This window comes from Apostichopus japonicus, chromosome 21 (assembly GCF_037975245.1).
Source record: "Apostichopus japonicus isolate 1M-3 chromosome 21, ASM3797524v1, whole genome shotgun sequence".
NCBI classification, from domain to species: domain Eukaryota; kingdom Metazoa; phylum Echinodermata; class Holothuroidea; order Aspidochirotida; family Stichopodidae; genus Apostichopus; species Apostichopus japonicus.
The window spans coordinates 9,815,745-9,840,550 of record NC_092581.1 but is presented as its reverse complement, the minus strand read 5'-3'; the positions used below and the strand labels follow the sequence as shown (position 1 = coordinate 9,840,550).

At 37.5% G+C, this 24,806-nt stretch overlaps 2 protein-coding genes across 2 annotated transcripts in view; one reads left to right on the top strand and one right to left on the bottom strand.

The window, feature by feature from the left end:
• Window positions 1-17,119, top strand: part of LOC139963176 (peptidyl-prolyl cis-trans isomerase slr1251-like) — a 25,652-nt gene extending 8,533 nt beyond the window's left edge. Inside the window, exons 5-8 of the mRNA XM_071963733.1 lie at window positions 2,033-2,186; window positions 8,491-8,547; window positions 8,945-9,080; window positions 10,178-17,119. Of these exons, the coding sequence (XP_071819834.1) occupies window positions 2,033-2,186; window positions 8,491-8,547; window positions 8,945-9,080; window positions 10,178-10,289 (459 nt within the window). The 3' untranslated portion in view covers window positions 10,290-17,119. The remainder of the gene's footprint in view (window positions 1-2,032; window positions 2,187-8,490; window positions 8,548-8,944; window positions 9,081-10,177) is intronic.
• On the bottom strand, window positions 14,225-24,806 carry LOC139963179 (sorting nexin-12-like). Its single transcript, XM_071963736.1, has 4 exons — window positions 24,585-24,806; window positions 22,348-22,443; window positions 19,897-20,021; window positions 14,225-17,745 (listed from the first exon to the last, which is right to left on the bottom strand). The coding sequence occupies exons 1-4, from the start codon at window positions 24,756-24,758 to the stop codon at window positions 17,640-17,642; spliced, it is 501 nt and encodes a 166-aa protein (XP_071819837.1). The 5' UTR covers window positions 24,759-24,806; the 3' UTR covers window positions 14,225-17,639.

The following is a 24,806-nucleotide window of genomic DNA, read 5'->3' as shown; positions in this document are numbered from 1 at the left end:
TACTTCATTATATAACCCATTGAGTACTTCATTATATAACACATTGGGTACTTCATTATATAACCCATTGAGCACTTCATTATATAACCCTTTGAGTACTCCATTATATAACCCATTGAGAACTTCATTATATAACCCATTGAGTACTTCATTATATAACCCATTGAGAACTTCATTATATAACCCATTGAGTACTTCATTATAACCCATTGAGTACTTCATTATATAACTCACCGAGTACTTCATTATATAACCCATTGAGAACTTCATTATATAACCCATTGAGTACTTCATTATATAACCACCCATTGAGTACTTCATTATATAACCCATTGAGTACTTCATTATATAACACATTGGGTACTTCATTATATAACCCATTGAGCACTTCATTATATAACCCATTGAGTACTTCATTATATAACCCATTGAGTATTTCATTATATAATCCATTGAGTACTTCATTATATAACCCATTGAGTACTTCATTACATAACCCATTGAGTACTTCATTATATAAACCCTTGAGTATGTCATTATACAACCCAGTGAGTACTTCATTATATAACCCATTGAGTACTTCATTATATCCCATTGAGTACTTCATTATATAACCCATTGAGTACTTCATTATATATTACCCATTGAGTACTTCATAATATAACCCATTGAGTACTTCATTATATATAACCCATTGAGTACTTCATTATATATATGTTACCCATTTAGTACTTCATTATATATATAACCCATTGAGTATTTCATTATATAATCCATCGAGTACTTCATTATATATATCCCATTGAGTACTTCATTATATAACCCATTGAGTACTTCATTATATTAACCCATTGAGTCCTTCATTATATATAACCCATTGAGTATTTCATTACCCATTGAGTACTTCATTATATAATCCATTGAGTACTTCAGTTTATAACCCATTGAGTACCTCATTTTATAACCTTTAGTGCAATTTCCACTGGAGCCACCTGTTTATCTCTTAAATGTAGCTAGTCTGTTGTTGGTACCGTTGGTACTCTGGTGCATTTCTGCTCACCAGGCATTGTGTTATCAACTTAGTCACAACTGGTAACAATTTCAGCCCATATTTAATATGCAAATTAAGGTAGTCTTTGACACATTTTCTATGAAGGTCGGCAGATCTAGTTAAAAGTGCCCAGCCGGGTTCTCAACTTTATTTCTCCCACCGTGTGATGTAGTTGAACAGAACAGAAACGGTTATTTCAATCCTTCCTTACCTGTCTCATTGAGATACAAAGCACTCTGATTTATCTAACTAACAGATATTGATAAGTAACATTTTAGCACTGTGCCCCCTCCACCTCCTCCCCAATTGACCCATTTCGAGGGGAACTGCCCAAAATTTTCCCTCAGATGCTACCATTCTGAAGTCATGTTAAATAGATCTTCCAAAAACCCTCAAATACAACAGAAGTTTGCATATATTTGAATTGACAGCTGGCAATTTCTAATATCAATTTCCATTAACTGTTTAGACTACACTAACCCTTCCACTAGTTGTACAGGTTTGATGAAAAGAATTAATTCCGGGACATCATATAAAGATCATACGGAATGTTGCTTAAAATTTATTATGTAATTTGGAGCTGGTGAGAAGTGCAGATGCAATCAGGCTATGTGCTATGTGTTTTGAGTGCGTCAATAAAGTAGCAAATTTATCTAACAGTTTCTGGAGTATATACTTGTTAAATGTTGTTGTCAATGGTGACTAGCTGTTTCTATATTAATTTTTTTAATCTCATCTCAAAAAATCCATGTTGTTATTTGTAGGTTTCATGCTACATATTCAGCAGTTGTTCATAAACTAATATTGCAAGATTAACAGTTAGTTTTTCACCATATCCTCACTAGCTACAGTCAATTTAAATATGACTAGCTCTGAGTATGAATTGGTAAATTTGGGTTTCATTAAAAGAAAAACATCCTTATAAATGCAACTAATGTGAATATTAACAATTCTTATGGTTTTTATAACTCTTTCGTCTAGCTTTTTGCAAAGAAATGTCCAAAGACCTGTGAAAACTTTCGAGCACTTTGCACGGGAGAGAAAGGCATCAAGAAAGACGAACATCTTATGACATACCATTACAAAGATACTCTCTTCCACAGAATGGTACCCAATGGGTGGATACAGGGAGGTGGTAAGTTTGAAAATACCTATGATAAATCTACTGTATGAGCGGTTCTTCCCACAGTGTGGTACCCAATGGGTGGATACAGGGAGGTGGTAAGTGGAAAATACCTATATTAAATCTACTGTATGAATGGTTCTCCCTACAGACTGGTACCCAATGGGTGGATACAGGGAGGTGGTAAGTGGAAAATACCTATGATAAATCTACTGTATGAGCGGTTCTTCCCACAGTGTGGTACCCAATGGGTGGATACAGGGAGGTGGTAAGTTTGAAAATACCTATGATAAATCTACTGTATGAACGGTTCTTCCCACAGTGTGGTACCCAATGGGTGGATACAGGGAGGTGGTAAGTTTGAAAATACCTATGATAAATCTACTGTATGAACGGTTCTTCCCACAGTGTGGTACCCAATGGGTGGATACAGGGAGGTGGTAAGTTTGAAAATACCTATGATAAATCTACTTTATGAGCGGTTCTTCCCACAGTGTGGTACCCAATGGGTGGATACAGGGAGGTGGTAAGTGGAAAATACCTATATTAAATATACTGTATGAATGGTACTTCCCATAGGATGGTACCCAATGGGTGGATACAGGGAGGTGGTAAGTTTGAAAATACCTATGATAAATCTACTGTATGAACGGTTCTTCCCACAGTGTGGTACCCAATGGGTGGATACAGGGAGGTGGTAAGTGGAAAATACCTATGATAAATCTACTGTATGAGCGGTTCTTCCCACAGTGTGGTACCCAATGGGTGGATACAGGGAGGTGGTAAGTTTGAAAATACCTATATTAAATCTACTGTATGAACGGTTCTTCCCACAGTGTGGTACCCAATGGGTGGATACAGGGAGGTGGTAAGTGGAAAATACCTATGATAAATCTACTGTATGAACGGTTCTTCCCACAGTGTGGTACCCAATGGGTGGATACAGGGAGGTGGTAAGTGGAAAATACCTATGATAAATCTACTGTATGAATGGTACTTCCCATAGGATGGTACCCAATGGGTGGATACAGGGAGGTGGTAAGTGGAAAATACCTATGATAAATCTACTGTATGAATGGTACTTCCCATAGGATGGTACCCAATGGGTGGATACAGGGAGGTGGTAAGTGGAAAATACCTATGTTAAATATACTGTATGAATGGTTCTCCCCACAGAGTGGTACCCAATGGGTGGATACAGGGAGGTGGTAAGTGGAAAATACCTATATTAAATATACTGTATGAACGGTTCTCCCTACAGACTGGTACCCAATGGGTGGATACAGGGAGGTGGTAAGTTTGAAAATACCTATGATAAATCTACTGTATGAACGGTTCTTCCCACAGTGTGGTACCCAATGGGTGATACAGGGAGGTGGTAAGTGGAAAATACCTATGATAAATCTACTGTATGAACGGTTCTTCCCATAGGATGGTACCCAATGGGTGGATACAGGGAGGTGGTAAGTGGAAAATACCTATGATAAATCTACTGTATGAACGGTTCTTCCCACAGTGTGGTACCCAATGGGTGGATACAGGGAGGTGGTAAGTTTGAAAATACCTATGATAAATCTACTGTATGAGCGGTTCTTCCCACAGTGTGGTACCCAATGGGTGGATACAGGGAGGTGGTAAGTGGAAAATCCCTATATTAAATATACTGTATGAATGGTACTTCCCATAGGATGGTACCCAATGGGTGGATACAGGGAGGTGGTAAGTGGAAAATCCCTATGATAAATCTACTGTATGAACGGTTCTTCCCACAGTGTGGTACCCAATGGGTGGATACAGGGAGGTGGTAAGTGGAAAATCCCTATGATAAATCTACTGTATGAACGGTTCTTCCCACAGTGTGGTACCCAATGGGTGGATACAGGGAGGTGGTAAGTGGAAAATCCCTATATTAAATATACTGTATGAATGGTACTTCCCATAGGATGGTACCCAATGGGTGGATACAGGGAGGTGGTAAGTGGAAAATCCCTATATTAAATCTACTTTATGAATGGTACTTCCCATAGGATGGTACCCAATGGGTGGATACAGGGAGGTGGTAAGTTTGAAAATACCTATGATAAATCTACTGTATGAACGGTTCTTCCCACAGTGTGGTACCCAATGGGTGGATACAGGGAGGTGGTAAGTGGAAAATACCTATGATAAATCTACTGTATGAACGGTTCTTCCCACAGTGTGGTACCCAATGGGTGGATACAGGGAGGTGGTAAGTGGAAAAACCTATGATAAATCTACTGTATGAACGGTTCTTCCCATAGGATGGTACCCAATGGGTGGATACAGGGAGGTGGTAAGTGGAAAATCCCTGTATTAAATATACTGTATGAATGGTTCTCCCCACAGAATGGTACCCAATGGGTGGATACAGGGAGGTGGTAAGTGGAGAATACCTATGATAAACCTACTGTATGAACGGTTCTTCCCACAGTGTGGTACCCAATGGGTGGATACAGGGAGGTGGTAAGTGGAAAATCCCTATATTAAATATACTGTATGAATGGTACTTCCCATAGGATGGTACCCAATGGGTGGATACAGGGAGGTGGTAAGTGGAAAATCCCTATATTAAATATACTGTATGAATGGTACTTCCCATAGGATGGTACCCAATGGGTGGATACAGGGAGGTGGTAAGTGGAAAATCCCTATATTAAATCTACTTTATGAATGGTACTTCCCATAGGATGGTACCCAATGGGTGGATACAGGGAGGTGGTAAGTTTGAAAATACCTATGATAAATCTACTGTATGAACGGTTCTTCCCACAGTGTGGTACCCAATGGGTGGATACAGGGAGGTGGTAAGTGGAAAATACCTATGATAAATCTACTGTATGAACGGTTCTTCCCACAGTGTGGTACCCAATGGGTGGATACAGGGAGGTGGTAAGTGGAAAATCCCTGTATTAAATATACTGTATGAACGGTTCTCCCCACAGAATGGTACCCAATGGGTGGATACAGGGAGGTGGTAAGTGGAGAATACCTATGATAAATCTACTGTATGAACGGTTCTTCCCACAGTGTGGTACCCAATGGGTGGATACAGGGAGGTGGTAAGTGGAAAATACCTATGATAAATCTACTGTATGAACGGTTCTTCCCACAGTGTGGTACCCAATGGGTGGATACAGGGAGGTGGTAAGTGGAAAATACCTATGATAAATCTACTGTATGAACGGTTCTTCCCACAGTGTGGTACCCAATGGGTGGATACAGGGAGGTGGTAAGTGGAAAATACCTATATTAAATCTACTTTATGAGCGGTTCTTCCCACAGAATGGTACCCAATGGGTGGATACAGGGAGGTGGTAAGTTTGAAAATACCTATATTAAATCTACTTTATGAGCGGTTCTTCCCACAGTGTGGTACCCAATGGGTGGATACAGGGAGGTGGTAAGTGGAAAATACCTATATTAAATCTACTTTATGAGCGGTTCTTCCCACAGAATGGTACCCAATGGGTGGATACAGGGAGGTGGTAAGTTTGAAAATACCTATATTAAATCTACTTTATGAGCGGTTCTTCCCACAGTGTGGTACCCAATGGGTGGATACAGGGAGGTGGTAAGTGGAAAATCCCTATATTAAATCTACTTTATGAATGGTTCTTCCCACAGAGTGGTACCCAATAGCAAAAGGGGAGGGGTGTTACGGTAGTAGTAACTACCAGAGCCTGTTAAGTCTTCTAGAGATGATATGCTTGTGCGTGTGGAGGAGTGGGGAATGGGAGGGGGCTGTTAAGTTATTGTATGAATTCTCTGGAATGATAAGCAAGAGGGGGGGGGTGGGAGGAGGGTTAGTAGGTATGGCTGTGTTCAACACAGTAACTGGGGCTCTTGCCTCCAAAAAATTATGTGGTGTTTAGTCTCACCGGAAGGGTACCAGAGTTTTGACTTCTTGGATTTTCTATTGGTGGAGGTATAAGTTTGCTGATCGTTAACTTTTCCAACAACCCAAGAAGAGTGGACAGACTTCAAAAGTATATTCAGGGCTGGCTGCAACTAGGTTGGAGTATTGGGGGGGGGTTGGGGGGTGGGACATACTCCTCCCCCACACCAGTGCAGCCCACTGTGCCCCTCTCCCCCATCTAAGCCATCCTCATGTGTACCATAACTTCACAATTACAGGACACAATTATTTGTATCTACTTAGAATTTTGTGGCTTTCAGTCTGAGTGGATTGTGTTGCTTTTCTTACCTGATAATAGACACACATCGTATCTCATCGATCATGATGGCTGTGTCCCCGATCAGATTGGATAGACAACCTTTACTTTGTGTGAGAGGAAGTTAGTTAAACTCACATTAATATATATATCTCCTCCTTACAACCTTCAGCATGACACTAAAATCAAGTCAATGTGTATTAAAATTGCCAAAGGGCAGTGTTCATGGAATCATGATGAGCCACATTATCAAACATTATTAAGACCATTAAAGTGATTGAGTATCTGCCAGTAGTAAATGGCTCGATGACTGCTTCAAGGTAACGTCACTCATAATCTTTTCCTCTCCGTGAATCGCAATTATTGATCAAGTTTATGAGATTTTATTGTCCTGATGGTTGTACTTAGAGGACGTGGGTGATCTTAAAAGCTTTGGGATCCTTGAGAATCGGGCTTTTATCCTTTAAAAAAACGTCGGTAAATATCATCAAGAAAACATCACGACTAGACTGTGAAAAGACTAATTAGGGGTGGGCTTTTATTCAGATATGAAATGAGGATAATGCCGTCATAATCTATTGAAACTGCCCATTTTTGGAAGTTAAAAGTTTGCCACGATCTGTTTATATGCTTCTCAAGCAGTTAAAGGAAAGATAATTAGATACCTGACAACTTCTAAGGTACTAAAGTCCACCAAATTCAAACCAGGATTGATAAGATTTACAAATGCGAATATATATATGTAAAGATTGACTTTAAATTTTTGACTGAACATATGCAGGTACTTTTTGATCTCTAATAAGTCAGATTTGGGGATACATAGTGATGTGTGAGTGTTACATATCTTAGTTTAGTATAACACAAAGGAAAATGGAGCTTTTAGAAATTACACATAAGAAAACACCTTTGGATAGTATAGTTTGAAATTTTAAAGGGAGAGAGGATTTTGTGGTTATAGTCACTTTATATAACATTAGGAATACATAAGATTGAACATTGCATAACATGAGGTTTATACTTAATGGGTTACATAATTGCACACTGTTAAGTTGTATTATGTAATGTTACATAACATTAATGTACAGTACTTTGAATTACAGTTTGCTACATTATGTAACATTATGTTAGGATATACACTAGGTTACGTATAATATGACATAAGCATTATGTTAGGATACACTAGGTCAATACATTACATTAGGATACACTAGGTCAATACATTACATTAGGATACACTATAGGTCAATACATTACATTAGGATACAATAGGTGACATTACATTAGGATACACTAGGTCAATACATTACATTAGGATACACTATAGGTCAATACATTACATTAGGATACACTATAGGTCAATACATTACATTAGGATACAATAGGTGACATTACATTAGGATACACTATGTCAATACATTACATTATGATACACTAGGTCAATACATTACATTAGGATACACTAGGTCAATACATTACATTAGGATACACTAGGTCAATACATTACATTAGGATACACTAGGTCAATACATTATATTAGGATACACTAGGTCAATACATTACATTAGGATACACTAGGTCAATACATTACATTAGGATACACTAGGTCAATACATTACATTAAATACACTAGGTCAATACATTACATTAGGATACACTAGGTCAATACATTACATTAGGATACACTAGGTCAATACATTACATTAGGATAGAATAGGTGACATTACATTAGGATACACTAGGTCAATACATTACATTAGGATAAAATAGGTGACATTGCATAATGACATAACATTGAATTTTGTATTATATTTACGTCATTTGTTTGTATGACTGTATTTAGCAGGCCCTTGGTAGCTAGTAGTACATGGTTTCTGCAACCTTGTCAGGCCAGGAATAAGGCTGAGTAAGAGCGTAAAAGTCTTTACAAAGGTATGCCGGACCTTTAAAGTGATTTCATACATATTTTTTTTTATGATATATCCTGTATGAACAAGGTTAATTTTTGCTGTTGCTTGCAGGAAACCTGCTGAAGTCAGGACTATTAGGAGTTCATATTTCAACAATCCAGTTCAAAAAATGGCTGCAAAAGTCTTTACTTTTTTATTATTTTTCTACTCTCACAGATATACTGTATGGTAAAGGAGACGGCGGAGAATCGATATATGCTACAGTCTTTGAAGGTGAGAAAGGCATATCCATTTTAATTGTTTAGTTACCTCTTTGTTTCAAATTCTACGACCAAACAGCAAGAGGAGCTATGTGCAGGTGATGGTCTGTCTGTCCGTTTGTCTGCTTGTGTTTCTTTTTTCTTAACGTAGAATTATTAAAATCGTTTAATTGAACTACTGTCAGTGTCTGGGAATTGTTATTGAGGATCTGAAAATCCTACAAATGTAATTTAATTTTTTAATTTTTTTTTTATAATGATACCCATGAACTTTAAACATGTTCAATAATTTTCTTAATGAAGAAATATTGAAATCATTTATTAATGTAACTACTGTTAGTGTCTGGGAATTGTTTCTTTTCATGATACTGATGAACTTTAAACTTGTTCCTTATTTTTTCTGAATGTAGATGAGAACTTTTGCATTAAGCATGACAGAAGAGGAATCCTTGGCATGGCGAACAAAGGAAGACACACAAACGGTTCTCAGTTTTATATTACATTCCAACCAGCACCCTGGATGGACACTCAATACGTTGCCTTTGGGTGAGTTCATAAATTGAAGAAGCAGATGAAGATAATGTGTTAAATGGGAAGTGAAATTATGACTTAATGGGGTGTATTTTAAAAGTGCATTGATGGAAAGCGATCAAATTTTATAGGAAATGTTGGAATGCTCTGTTTCAGAGGCTCAGATAAGTAACCAGTGGGTATGAGACCAAACTATTTCACATAGACAGTGCAATTCTTTTTTAATTACTGGCAGTGATATACATTTTTTAAAGGAACACAGTATTAGAAGAAACCTTATTCTTTGTTTTCCTAAGTTTAATTATCGTAGTGCTATTGACTTGTAGACATTGTATATTGAAAGTACCTACAACAGTGTTGGTTTAAAATAATGTATACTAGTGACATACGAGAATACCATAACTTATTGACAGCATAACTTGTCAAGTGTCATAAATCAAATAATGGATAAACTGTCCAGAATTTTCTAGTAATAATTAATATAAAAATGTACCTTGACAACAAGACTTTTCAATTCAAATAAAAATGTTTCATTCGTTGCAAAATTTCTCATTTTAATTATTTTCACAAGCCAAAAATTAATTTGCAATTATTCTATTATGTTAGCCATCGATGTTCAGTAAGCCGTTGTGATTTGTCAAAATGTCGATAGAAACTGGAACCTGAAAGTATAAACTGACTTCACTATGAGCCTTTTTTGTCCGAGTATTAAAACTTCAAACCGTTTACAAGGAAGAATTTTTAACCAAAAATTGCAGATACCGAAAGCTTCTCAATAGGCCTCAGAATCAATGATAAATTATTAACACTATCTCGAGCCCTGTTTTCAGTGGTTTAAAGGATGCTGTGTTTCCTTCTAACAAGTATACTGATTTCTCGAGCCTCCCTTTCAGTGGTTTTAGGATGTTGTGTTTCCTTCCCACATGCTGATGCAGTCTGCTTTTTGGTATGAAAAAAAAATAATGTTTTAACACAGATGTTATAGGAGTGAAATGCATCATGCAGAGAAGCTGATTGTGTTCCAATGTTTATATTCTCCCTCTCTTCACTGTCTTATCACATCCAGGCCTTCACTCTGCTCGGCTTTAATCTCTTCTTTACTTTTACTACAGGAGAGTCGTGGAAGGCACAAACGTACTGAAGGTTCTGGAGAGCCAGGTAACATACAACGAAAGACCAAAGACTGACTGTAAGATAGTGGACTGTGGAATTTTCACACCATGAGCCAACTTTTACCACCCCCGATGACCTTTTTCCTTAAATATTGAAGCACTTCAAAGAACAAAACACGAATTTGATAAACACTTTGTTTAGTGTGTTGCATTCTGGGGGAAAAATCCCACATTTTTCTTTGATAAAAATAGGTAATGAAAATATACTGGACAGGTTAAATTTGTATTTTTATCGTTCCCTTCAAACTTCTTTAAAAGATTACTATTTTGAGGCTGGTTAAAATTATTGCTTCAATCTGCTGACATGTTGAAGATCCATTTGTTTCGAAGAACATTTTGAGCTCACTATCGGTGATCTTTGTATATACCATCCATTCTTGTAAACAGACTGCAGTCCCGGTTCATATCTCAAGGACTAATTGGGCTTTACAATATCATAACGATATCATCATAGTAATTATTCCAATATTATATTTTCATAACGAGAGACCATTGAAGGAAACACAATGACATTGAAAAATTTAACTTTGAAGAAATATTCATATAGTTGGTCATGGTTGTTTCAGATTTATGTGGCTGTTGATGAGCAGTAAAGAATAACATGTGGGTAAAAGTTCCACACAAATTGTGATAAAAAAAATCCATAATTTTTTTGGTTTTTAAAGCTAACACTGTAAATTGGATAGCCACCCAACCATAAATGTCAGTAATAAAGCCATTCAGTTTTGCCTTACATGCACATGCGACTGCTTAGCGTCGTAAAATTACTGGCAGTTCCTTCCAGGCGGATATCATGATTCAACAGTGTAATCTAGTCTAATCTATTAGTACTAAAAACAGATGGCTTAGGATTGACAGGACCAGGTATTAGATTTCTCTCTCCATTATATAACAGGGCATATTTTTGAAGGAAACTTCAAAAATTGTCTATTAGTGCTTTGTGAGGTTTATCCTAGACTTAAATTAATAACTGGAAATCTATCGGGGAATTTAACCAAATTATAAAAATGCAGAAATTCAATAAAGATATTTATTGATTCGAATTGGATACAAACCAGTAACCATGGGAACACGTAATCTTGCACTCTTGTAATTAAGGTTTTTCTCCAGATATTAAAGTTGATGACAGTCCCTTAGTAATCAATTTTGATTGATTATATAGTCATATGATTATATAGTAGTAGGCCTATGTATTCTGTCTTAACTTTTTTTTTTTATAGTTCACCCACCAAAATTTGGCATGTTTGGTGGCGGTACTTCACTTTGTGCAAACTTCCATTTTGAGGGATTATTACCTGAATCAGGGCAAACTGGGTTTGGGAGACAGACCTACATTTCCAAACATTTCAATTTCTTTACTCGACAACAGGATTTTATGTTTCCCAGGTCTCTCTACTTTGTTGGATTCTTGTTGTCAGTTTAGATTTGATCATTTCAGTGGTTCTGGTTTTGGTGAAAATTTTTCCTTTTTGTTGATTGGATTGAATATGCTAGTGAATAACTGACATGATTAATGGGGGACGATCTCTGTTGCTGATGTGAGGTACAGAATTATAGAATAGCACAGTGCTTGATGAAATGTCCCAAAAGGTACTTAAAGTTCTGCTGTACAGACACCAACTCTAGCAGGCTATCATGGAAAAGTTTCTTGAGAATATGTAATTGACTTGCCTTGGTCGTAAAATGACCTCTTTTTACCGATTAGTCTGCAATGCCTGCCACATATTTTTTCCTGTATGAGGGTCTTTGTGTGAACGCTGTATGATTAACTTCACTGTAGACATGAACATATTTCCACACAGTGTTTACACAAAGAGCCTAACGATGTTAAGAAGCTATGCAGGCTACTTGTAGAGCCTGAGGTCGATTTACAACCGCGGCAGGTCGATTACGTAATCACAACACTTTCCAAGCTATAGCTTGCTATAATTGGAGCCAATAAAGCAGATCTTTAAGCCTAAGGTATTACAGTAGCATATCCTTAAGATGGTGTATCATCTTGTTCATCAGTGGCAATGTTCTCCAGAGTTATGCGGCTAGTCAATGTGAGAAACCCTTGCATAGGACTCAAGGCTATTTTCCATGTTTGTGGTGTTCACCTGCTATCACAGTTTGTTGTATTTATTCATTTCTTTCATGTCGATGAAATTTATTAAAAGAACCCTTTAATAACAAAGGATAGTAATTGTAAACAGTTAGGTTTCTCCTCCATAGCCTGTTGTAGAAAATTACATTTTATTGGGATGTTTTATGATTCCATGGTAGTGGATGCAATAGAGACCTTTGCATTATGACTTTTATCAATTACCGAAGGCATAGCATGTTGAGATGTACATTGTATTATGTACAACTCAACATATCAAATGTACTATACTATTCTGTCTAGATGGTTGTATTACCATAGTTTGTGTATGGTAATTTGACCATCTCCACAGTATAGTAAAGTACCTTTGTTTAATGACCATTGTTCCTTACTTGAAGTATTTCATCTGGTTTACCTATTGTTTAATGACCATTGTTCTTTACTTGGAGTATATGACTCCAGTACTTACTTGGAGTATTTGACAACAGGTACCCCTATTGTTTAATGACCATTGTTCTTTACTTGTAGTATATCATCTGGTACCCCTATTGTTTATTGACCAGTTCTTTACTCAGAGTATTTCATCAGGTACCCCTATTGTTTAATGACCATTGTTCTTTACTTGGAGTATATGACTCCAGTACTTACTTGGAGTATTTGACAACAGGTACCCCTATGGTTTAATGACCATTGTTCTTTACTTGTAGTTTTTCATCAGGTACCACTATTGTTTAATGAGCATTGTTCTTTACTTGGGAGTATTTCATCAGGTACTACTATTGTTAAATGACCATTGTTCTTTACTTGGAGTATTTCATCAGGTATCCCTATTGTTTAATGACTATTGTTCTTTTATTCCTAATATTTATAATAATAGCTTGTGATAGAGAAACCTCTGTACTAAGTTTAATCAGAAATGTATATACTCCAGTATTTTATGTACATACTGTCAATTGCCTTGAAACATTGTCACCTTGAATTTACAGATATTTAAAGATTTCATAAACAGAGTTGTTAAACATATTTTTATGATTTTGTCTTTTGTTATTGGTGTCTGTAAAGGGACTTGTTGATACGATCGTTAAGTTCTCTGTCTTTCTTTTGCATATTTTTTAGGTGTAATGTTAACAGTGTCAACACTGAAAATAACACAATCATTGGGTCATGTTAAGAACATTCAATAATTTTAGATTCAATCTTTGCAAAATCCCAGAAAATAATTATCGTAATAAAAGAAAACCAAAGCAAACAGAAAATCATCGTAATAAAAAGAAAACCAAAATAGAAGCACACGTTGCTCAATGATGTCATATTTAGACTTGATCAAGTCTTCATCCTTTTGCAAGAAGAAACATTAATCACTTGAAAGTGAACCTTAGTGGTCTTTTTTTTTTGGGGGGGGTGGAGCAATTCATCAGAGGTACCTTAAAAAGGTCTGCTGTACAGACCCCGACTATCTTTGCTAACATGGAAAAGTTTCTCAAGATTACATAATTGACCTGCCTTGGTCGTAAAATGACCTCTTTTTACAATTAATCTGCAATGCCCGCCACATATTTTTTCCTGTACGAGGGGCTTTGTGTGAAAGCTGTATGATTAACTAAGCTGTAGATGTGACCATATTTCCACAGTGTTTAAACAAAGAGCCTAATGGTGTTAAGAAGCTATGCAGGCTAATTGTACAGCCTGATGTTGATTTACGACCGTGGCAGGTCGATTACTAAATCACAAATCTTTCCTATAGCGTGCTATAATTGGAGCCAATAAAGCAGATTATGTAGTATTGCAGTGGTTCAGTAAGTGCGCCAAGTCACTGCTATCATTGGGTCCAGTATTCACGACTTTTTCACCTTATGTTACAAATAACAAAGTAGCGAAAACAGAAACGACAAACAAATAACGTCAACAATTAATCTTCCCAATATATTTAATTGAAACATTTTCATTATGAAATATGTCCTTAATTTACATCAATGAAGAAGATGTTTGTTTTCCTTGGCGATTTAACCCGACAATAATTGTATGACCTACTACAGACATAATCCACCCTGATATTTATGTTTCTAAAACAACCTATGGCAGTCACATACTATTCTACCCTTCGTTCGTTAAAAAAAAAAAAAAAAATACCAGAAAGATAGAAAAAAGAATTCCTTGCATTTTAACCAAATTAGTAGAGTAATTAAAATTGAGGACGTGTGTGGGTCCGACTGTCTGTCTTTCATTATGGTGTGGATCGAGTTACAGCAAGTCGATGACACTGGTGAATGAGGAATTCAACACAATTCTACCACTTACGCTGATCTACCTAACTACTATAGACCAAGGGTAGATAGATAATATGCCCTCTAAAAACAAAAAATTAATGTTTGGTTTGCCAGAGGAAATATTTCAACATTTCTTTCTGTTAACACTAGTCAAATGATGACTTCTTTTCATAGAAAGCATTGTGCCATCCATCATTCTAGGTTACTCACTAATTGATTATTAATCTCCAGTGACATTCATTGAGTCCTTAAACAGCTGTACCTCTGCAGTATTACATATGCAAAGATAGGGGAGTTGCAGGTGGAAGAATAAATAACACTCTGTGTATTTAATCAACTGACATAATCAATAAATTTTTCAAATGTGAAAGTCATATTTCTTAACTATTTTTGCTTTTCCAAAACATTTTGTAATAGGTAATCCAATAACTCAAATACTGTCAAGCTGATCTCTATGGCGACTGGTTCTGTACTTCGGTACTCTGGTCTTTTAACAGCGATCAAAATGTAAGTGACCCTCAAGTACATGGATCAGTTTTATGATTGACTTCATTCCGAGATACTTATTAACCCCAAGTTCAACGACTTTCTCGTTGATGGTGAAATTAATTAGCGATTCCAATGCACCAAATGAATTGTGATACCAGGAGAACTGATTATGAACTGATTACATGATAGATATGAATGCAAAAAGAGAAAGGAAAAGACAAAAAAAAACGATGTTTCTTGAGTACAAGTACAAATCCAGCTAGAGGTCTATCTGGATTAATTTTATGAGCAAATGTAATGTAATGCTTCTCAATAGGTAATTACACATCTTCCTAATTGAGGTAATTTATGTACAGAATTGAACCAAGGTTGCACGTTATTCCTCCCACCACCCCCCCCCCTAGCCCATACCTCAGCCCCATGAAGCTTGATTTTCTTTCATTTTAAATGTATCTTGGCTTAGTAGAAAACATAGCGAAACACTTCTTTAATCCCATAATGACCTTCTTGTTGTGAGAACACTGTTTATGCACATTTTAACATTTCTTCATTACTCATTTCACCTACAACCACTGAAATATTTCAAGTTCAATTCACTCTTAGTAATTGGTCATCAAAGTAGCCCTCCAAATCCCTCCACGATTAAAGAGACAACAAAATTGAGCCTTGAGGGTTCTTAAATGACTATAACACACAGTACTAGCGACAGTACCGATTTAATACCTACAGTGGTTACACATTTATGTACAAAGGCATGAAACAAATTGTGCCACGGATTTAAGGGTGCTGTATGTACAAGTGTGAGGGTGGCCGCCAAAAATTGCAAACGTACTATAAACATCGTCAGCTTTCAAGAACACAAGTTACACAGTACAGAGGAGGGAAAACAGCCAAAACAGCACAAGCCCAAGAATCTGAAAAGCTGGGAATTAACAGGGATAAACAGAGTATTACAACTGTTTTGTAGTGAAACAGAGAATCCAACTGGGCAATGCAATGGTACAAGGAGAGGGGAAAACCAGGAATTCCCAAGCAAACTTCTTGTCTTCCTGATTTCTGCCCTCTTAACCCCCACCTTCCCCCCCCCCCCCGACCACCTCTGCTTACGTACAATAAGTTTTATTTAATAACCAACTTATTAACCAGCTTAGTACTCCTACATACTTAACCGAATGCATGAATAAAGTGTGATTTTGATAACGCACTGTACAGCAATTTACACAGCAGTGTGTACATGTGTGAATTTCAGAGAGAAAAAAACAGGATTTTGACGACAAGCAATCTGCAATGACTGGCAATAATTAAAATGGAAAAAAGAGGCATTTCTTGCACCTTAAGAAACAAGGTACAGCAAGATAGCAACAATAATACCACATTTTGTTACAAAGACACTTGACCCCATCTGATTGAACTGTTATCCTAACCCACTCCCCCATAACCCCTGCCCAACCCTCTCCACACCCCTCCTCTCCCCTCCAAGGGCAACACTTGAATTTTGTTACAGAAATTGTTACACTGTATGTAATATCATGGTTATGAATGAAATCTTGGTGGCAGGACTGTTTATTTTTCTCTCTTTTTTCTATTTAGCCGGCAGTAAATTTGATAGGCTATGGTATTTCACAGAAAGAGAGAGAGTTATTTCATTCCTGCATTGTTACAAGACCGGCGGCACTCATATGCAAAAGAGTATACGTGTTTCATCGTTGTTTACAGATTATAAAATGGTCATGCAGGCAGAGTGGCTGCTCACTGTTACATTTATATTAAATCTGTTTATGGATAGTTCAATCCCTCAGTGAAACTAATCGAGCTTTGAAACAAAAATATATATGCTGATAGAATCTAAAACAGTATACAAACATTTTTTCTTTGAAAAATCCAAATATGAGTTGGGAAGAACCGAGTCGCTCCAAGCCGTAATAGGATGTCAACGACGACACAGAAGGAAGGGAGGCTCAAAAAACATCTCTTGCAGAGAGATAGGCTGTATGTACAGGAAAGTACTAAGTTTCGACATAGCGTCAGAATGTGACAATATCACTTCAAAGTTTGTAAATGCAATGCCCCGTGTAGTTTTGTTCACAACTCTGACCCGTCAACAATATCGAATCTCTTCTGATATGCCACAGCAAAACTTTTCTCCTATCCATTTTAGAGCATATCATATGGAATCTGATAAAATGGGAGCTGCAGTTAAGTGAGTCTGAAATTCGCAGAGATCATGTACAAGAATTGTCTCTGTCGACAAACTCTTCTTGCTTTCATAGACCACTCGTTCCCGAATGGAGAACTAACGTGTGACCGTAACTCTGAACTCCTCTCCATGTGTTGCCAAGGAAGGAAACCAACAGATGATGGGCTTTTCCTAGAACTAGGGGAAACAGGGGGTGTGTGGTGGGGTAGGGGGGGATTGGATGATGGAAAAACATGGAGAAAGGAAAGTTGTAAGTGTAATTTGATTGCAGTAAGTAAAAAATATCCACTATACACATACTTTTTGACAATGATACATTTTTTTGATGGTTTCTTGTTTAGTTCACCCGTCGTCGTGGATGAGCTCTCATGTATTCCGAATCTTGCCGGGTGTGTAATTCTTGTCTATATCCTGCTCCTGGAGGAACATGTGCAGGCAGCGTTCGTTCTGTGCCAGAGGGTGACCAGCGATTCTGGAGAGATAAATGAGAAAGAGACATCCATCACAGCGTTCCGGTCTCAAACTTAGGAAGGAACTTATAACTCTTTACGCAGACAAGTTGTGGTTACTATTGTGTCAATTACCCCCCCCCTTTTTTTTAGCACGTTCATGCTTTATTTTGAGCGTAGTATTATTGATTTTATGGGTTTATTGAAAAATTATTGTGATATTGAAATACTGTGGTTGTGTGTTCACTCTACTGTTTTTATACTTCATTTAAAGGCATTGAAGACTCCCGCAAAAAGAAATGTCTTATACCGGTAATCTGACCTAGTTTCGAATGAGGTGTAACAGAAGTGTTAGACACCACCATCGATCCCACAAAATACGCACACAGCTTGCTACCGTCGGTTATTAGACACTAGTGTACAGTCAGTACATACAGCTGCGGTTAATACCCACAGCACAGTGTACCAACGATACAGCGATGGACATCTCAGGTCCAGCTAAAGATAACAAGGTATCAAGTTTCATTACTGTCTGCATTTTGTAGCAAAAACTTCCCTTGCAAGCAACTGAAAGTTAACTTTTTCAGAGTCTTCAATGCCTTTAAGTGTAATTTTCCCATAATGCATAGCACTGTGTTATATCCAATACCAGATAAATGATCATGCCTACAGGCTACAACAGTGCCCACTAGAATGGTAAGACCTATGATATCCATTTCTCATACTCTAAGGCGTGGGGTGGGTGCAATAATGATTTCGTGGGACACAGTGTAAATTTGAACCCAATCTGCAAGCCAGAAGAATTGATGACGTACCTACTGTACTGCCTTGGCAAAAATGAAAATATTACATTATATGGCAAACAGAAGGTAGAAAGCTCTAATGGGGATCAACGGAGAGAACTGTCATATCGGTCCTCTGTTGCGAAAACTTGACAAGGAATTCAGGAATCTCTGACAGACACTTCTGGGTACCTGCACATTCCTTAATTCACACACAGTGTGACACATTCATACTACTGTAACACATGCTTTCAACTCTTAACTAACACAGTTTAGCAACAATTGACAATTCATAACCATGGACATTAAATATGCATGTAAGAGACTAACTTCGGTCAGCTTGCAGCTTTGATAAGCCAATGAGGCTTCTTCGCGAGTTCCTGCTTGCAGGATCTAAAATACATACATACATACACCCATACATACACAAATACATGTTGCCCACAATTTGTTTGGAAACTTTACACACTTCTGGTTGTCAACCAATTTTTTGAGATTTTTTCAATTATGTCAGCAAAACTGAGTTTGAGCTTCAGTTAAATTGTGCCAAAGCCTCTGAAATGGTAGTGATCCACTTATACCTGGTAAGGAAATCTATTTAAGCATATTCCCAAGACTTGCACATAGATTGAGATTTATTTACAACACCACACAAAATCTTTGGTGATCTGTAAACAGGATAGATCACACTCACCATTACCCAGATCTGTACCTATGGCACTGTTAGGACCAAATATGACAGCGCCCTCTGTATGTTGCCTGTGGCCAACACTATGCACATGCACAGTACCTCCAATGTGTAACATGTGGACTACAAGAGACTGAGTGAGTCTATTATCTAGTGGCATGCGTAAAGCATGTAAAGCTATCACAAGGAGTGTTAGCTCAGTGTTTAAAGCCGGTGCCATCCAATCATAAGGTTCCCAGTTCGAGTCACTCCAAGGGTAATGTATGTCGTCCAGTTACAGAATTGTTGAAAATTGACAATTCATAATCATGGATGTTAAATACGAATCTAAGAGACTGACTTCGGTCAGCTTGCCGCTTTGATAGCCAATGAGGCTTCTTCTTGAGTTCCTGCTTGCAGCAGGATCTAAAATACATACATACAAGAAGCGTTGGCCAGCAGGGGGAGAAGGGTTGGGAAGGGAGGGGGGAGGGAGTGTTGACTTACTAGAACTACAAAACAACTTGTCTACTCATTATGAAATTCACACAAGTATGATGTGTTCAAGAATGATGCAACTACTAAAGCTGATGGTTAAAGTAGAACCCACAGATCCAAAGAGAAACAGTGCCACCAGTTTGAAAATTCATTTGGAAATGTTAGTACTTATACTTATAGGTTTGCCAGGACCGATGCTTGTAAAGGTAAAGGAAGGAAAGTGTTACCTGTTAAGGAAAGCCTCCAATCCCTGCCTTCTTTCCTCAATGAACTCGTCTTCGAATATGCCGTCGTCTCCTCTGAAAGGAAGCTGACGCTTAAAAGCTTTCCCCGGCAGAGGGGGAACTACGATCTGTAAATTAAAGACACGGTGAAGAGAGAATTTACATCGTGTTTCAAGAATCACGCTTTAAAGGTATAAAATTTGAGAAGTCCTACAGTAACTATTTGGAATTTCATGATTCTTGCCTTGAATAACATTAGGTGTGTATTAACCAAGAGCGATCAAGATAAATTATCGTAGCCGATGGTGAAGCCAAATGTTTGTCAAGATGGAAGTGACAGACACAGCCTAACTACATGTGGAAACAGCAAATACTGCAGTCGACAGGATTGTTATGAAAGCAGTATTCTGCGTCCAGGGCGCAAGAATTTCCAGCGGATGTAAAATGTCATAAGCGACTGGGCGAGTATTTTACGCGCCAAAAATTAGTCTACCAAAATATGAAAACAAACTACCAAATTGTAACTATGACAACTTCAAAACTTTCCAACCGAAAATATTCACGATATTTCACTGTGGGTTTATATGGAATCCCCCTCGATGTCTGTATCTGAGAGATTATAGACATGTTTGCTTCCACAGGCTACAGTGTATGTATGTATTGTGTGTGTTTATAAATCATGTAAACATGCCACATCTTAGCATCTTTTAACTACACATACACAGTGATGACTTGAAGCACATAACTATATCAGTGAACCGGAAGAGTCTATTTTCTTTACAGGGGGAAGAATCAAACATTGCAGTGAGTTGAGTTTTGGCGGGAAATTTTCGACAGCGGGGTTCAGAGTACATGGATGCTAAGAAACTTGTCAGAGAAAATGAGAAATGTGATTTATTGAAAATAAAACTTGAAATGTTATTCACTTATTGTAGTCTGTTATTTTTGGGGTATTATTTGGTTGGGATGTTGTTATCAAATGTGTAGTAGTATCTTTGTTTAACTTGGATGTGAATGTGTGAGTACATGGGTCCATTGAGATTAATTAGTGTGTGAGTGGGCCACGTTGTGGTTTATGATAAAAATGCTAAAATAATGCGTATCACACAGGTGCGATGTAATTTGCCTGACTTTCAAGCATAAACATTTGCTGAGGCAAAGCAGAGAGAGAGAAGTAACCAACAGTTACTTGACATTTGCTTCACAGCCAATTAATATCTGGTATTTTCTGCAGTTTTCTGTATATGATATAAATGGTATGTATTTTTTTTTTTGGGGGGGGGGGAGGTTCTATAATGAACAGACTAGAATATTAAATGTAACATTTGATCCAATTTTAATGTCTTTGTTGTGTTCTAGAAGTTCTGTTGTTCTTTACACTTCAAGCACTAGTAATATTTTCAAGGAGCAAATCCAGGCTTGACAAACTACCCTGAAAATTTCCCTGAAAACTTCCCTGAAAATTAGCCCTGGTGGAAAAAAAAGGCAAGGGGCCACCTCAGCAGCCCTGTACTGTAGACATGCTACAGCAAAGGCCACCATAGTGCTCTGTAGAGTAAACATATAAACTCTGTGTTGTGCCCCATAGGCTGAATACTGCAGTGTTTGCACTTTGCAGTAATAAACAGACAGATGGCTTAGTATGAAGACTGAGAGATGCCCCAGTGTCAACGTGCCGTACAGTAGAAGCTCAACTGAGAAGCTCAAATGATCAATTGATAACACAAGGGCCAACTAAGAGCTGCTATGGTAAGCATCAAGTCCACATTTCATGATGAATTTGCCATTTTGCCTGAAACATTGTTATGCTTTGTTTTTAACATGGAAAATGGAAGATTTTCTTGGGGGGATCAGAAGAACAAGTCTCTAGAAGTGTTGAACAGCAATTATGCTCTGACAGTATTTCTGCAAAAAATGTGATGTATGAAGCACAACGGATCCCAATTTGAGAAGTTTGGAAAGATGTTTATTTACACTTGGTCAATGTACAGCACAATTTTTTACAAGCAAATTTTCAGATTCTCATATCGGAATATATGCAAGTGTATGGTTTTCTAGGCTTAAAAGATACAGTAGCCTTGACATAGCTGAACTGTTTGGCATGTCCTCTCTCAGTGAAGGCTGTTAGAGGAACAACCTGGTAGAATTAGTTATCAATCTCCCCCCCCCCCCCCCCTAATTTGAAAAAATAAAATATTTGGACTACACATTATAGAATGAATTCATTTAATGTAAAGTTTTATAGGGTGACTAAATATTCAAACATATATATATTCTAATTTTTTTCTGAAATATGCTGAAGGACTACAATGCTGTCTGTTACAAATGTAAATTGCATTACAGTACAGTAGGTATGTACCAAGCACACCACGTCATTGGAAGTAAGTTATCCAGCTCTGAATCTTTCTTTAAATATTGATAAATATTAATAAGAATTTATGAAAGTAAACAAACCTTGCTGTCTCTTTCTAATTCTGATCGTAGCCATTCAAAGTCGCTGTATCTTCTCCTGACCGATGATTCTTTTAATTTAAAAACTGGTAAATTTGTCTGAAAATGAAGAAAAAGCACAAAATAAGAAAAACAAGTTAGAAATGACTTATTGTATACAACAACGGTTTGCAATGTCTAGACACAGTGATGTGCACAGGACTTCAAAGGTGGTGGGAGTGAGGGGAGTGAGGGGGGGAGGGAGGCAAACACTAACTTTTTTCCCCAACTGATAGTAGGCATGGGCATGAACCTTTACGGATGGGCTGAAGGTAGATTACACATTTTTAAGAATGAGGGATGTTCTTGCGGGATCGTTCATCGTTGACATTTGGGAATATAATTTTACAGTTTGTAGGTGAAAGGGTGCATTCTAATTTAGGTTTATAATTAGGTCTAAATGTAAGGTTGTGCTAATCCTGTAGATTCTCTTGGATTTTGCAAAAAGTCCTTAACTGAATGTTACCCCTCGAATGATAATGGATGTGGGGGAACAGTTTACATTGCAAAACAATCATATATTTACTGTAATCTTTCTCCCATTGCTGAACTCTTTGTGTTTGAAGGAACATAAAATCTGCATTATCCCCCAAATGGAATAAATTTATTCTTAGCTGCTTCGAAAAATTGTTCATGACATTTATTTCTATCACACAGATCAATAAAGATGGTAGGTTTTGTGATTCCTTTAAGATTTTTTGACACCTGAGTGAACATTGGTACATAATTTTTTTACTGGTGCTTCCTTCACAGAGGCTGTAACTTTTGGATCAGTTCATATATGATTTGCCCTAATTTCCATTAGACGGATTGACTCATCCTTTAACTCTTTTCATAATGTGTGGAATTGAAACCGAGTTCCACTTCACTTGTAAGTTCCTGGCAGGATAAACAAGTGACCTGTGGAATACTCAGGCCATTAGGTGCGGGCAACCTAAAATTAACATTGACGTTGACTCTTCCGACTTATGATAGTGTGTAGTTCTCCTCTTACAAATAAGGGTATAAAGACAATCTCTTTGATATTGCTCTGTTGATTTACTTGTATCCTTCAAAAACATGATTAAATCAATGGTTTGATAGATTCTAGCAGGACTCAGATTTACCCAAATAGTTTGTAAAAGACTTTATTCAATATATACTGTACTATGCAAAGAGAAATGTCCCCAAAATCATGCACACATAGGATTAAGTTACTGTGTAATACCAGTAAACTGAGTAACTAAATAAATCATCAATGTGATTCAACCTACAAATCTAATACTATGGTAGTTTGGTACGACTCAACCCCAATACAATACCTGCAGTATGGTCAGTCACTGCACCTACATTGATGTCAGTCAAAGAATTTCTATTCTGACCCACATGTGAGACACGAAATTGACCAACAATATGCATGTACAGTATATTGATGCATAATAAGACCCACCTCCATGCATACAAACAAAAGAAAGCTGAATGTCTCAATGGGAAATTCAACAGCAATACTTACAGCATACTGTAGCTACAACCTATTAGGGTTCATTGCCAAATTAATTGGGGCACACGACGTTCCCAACAGTAATGAGTATAGCTGGGTGAAGCTTCACCCAGGAGACAAGAAAGTGACTGACATCTATGGGCGAGTGACAGGTGCCAGAGTCTCTCTTGTGACCAATGATTTCCTACATTGACTTAGTTATATGTGACTGACCATACCACAGGAGTGGGAGCAGACATACAAATGACAACTGCATTTTGTTGTTTCCTTGTTTAATTAATATAACAATTAACTGTTGTGTTATGGCTGTGTAGACTTATATAGAGTTTGAAATGGTTCATTTTGGTATTCGTACACACTAACATTTCAGCATCTGTCAGGGAATTTAAGGAAGATCACAGTATAATTTACTAGGCTAGTAGTACTTGGGCTAGGGTACCTGCCTCTGGCTAACTTATTGCACTAAACTACACCTTAGACTATAGCCTCAATCTAAAATACATCTACAATCAAGGGCCCGATACAAGCCTGGCATTAACGGCGTGACTAGAAACTGGATTCAGTCTGTTAAGTGTACAACAGTGGGCTTATTGAGTTACAACGGTAGTGTTAGTGCGTGAAATGTGATTTACAGGAAGCCTAGTGTTACGACAGTATATGTACTTCCAACAAGGATTTTTGTCACTGCCTAACAGAAGGGGTGGTACGTGAACAGTATCACCTTCATTCGGACTTCGTAGTCTGTATATCTCTTTTTTGCGATACCATGTGTCTCTGGATTCGCAATATCTATTTCCAAAAAATTTGCTGGTGCGGCATAAGCATCTTCAATGGACTGTTTAGTGGTATTCAAACGCCTGGTATCCGCCGCATTTGGATCTTCACGGTCACCCATGGTGGTGGTCTTTCTGTTCTGTGGTTGATAGAAGTAGCAGTATATGTA

What these genes read in the sequence shown, in the direction of transcription:
- LOC139963179 (XM_071963736.1), bottom strand. Translation starts at nt 24,758, where the DNA reads ATGGGTGACCGTGAAGATCCAAATGCGGCGGATACCAGGCGTTTGAAT. An exon ending in AATTAGAAAGAGACAGCAAG is followed by an intron (nt 20,022 to 22,347) that starts GTTTGTTTACTT and finishes TTTAATTTACAG; the next exon opens with ATCGTAGTTCCCCCTCTGCC. An exon ending in TTGGAGGCTTTCCTTAACAG is followed by an intron (nt 17,746 to 19,896) that starts GTAACACTTTCC and finishes TTATCTCTCCAG; the next exon opens with AATCGCTGGTCACCCTCTGG.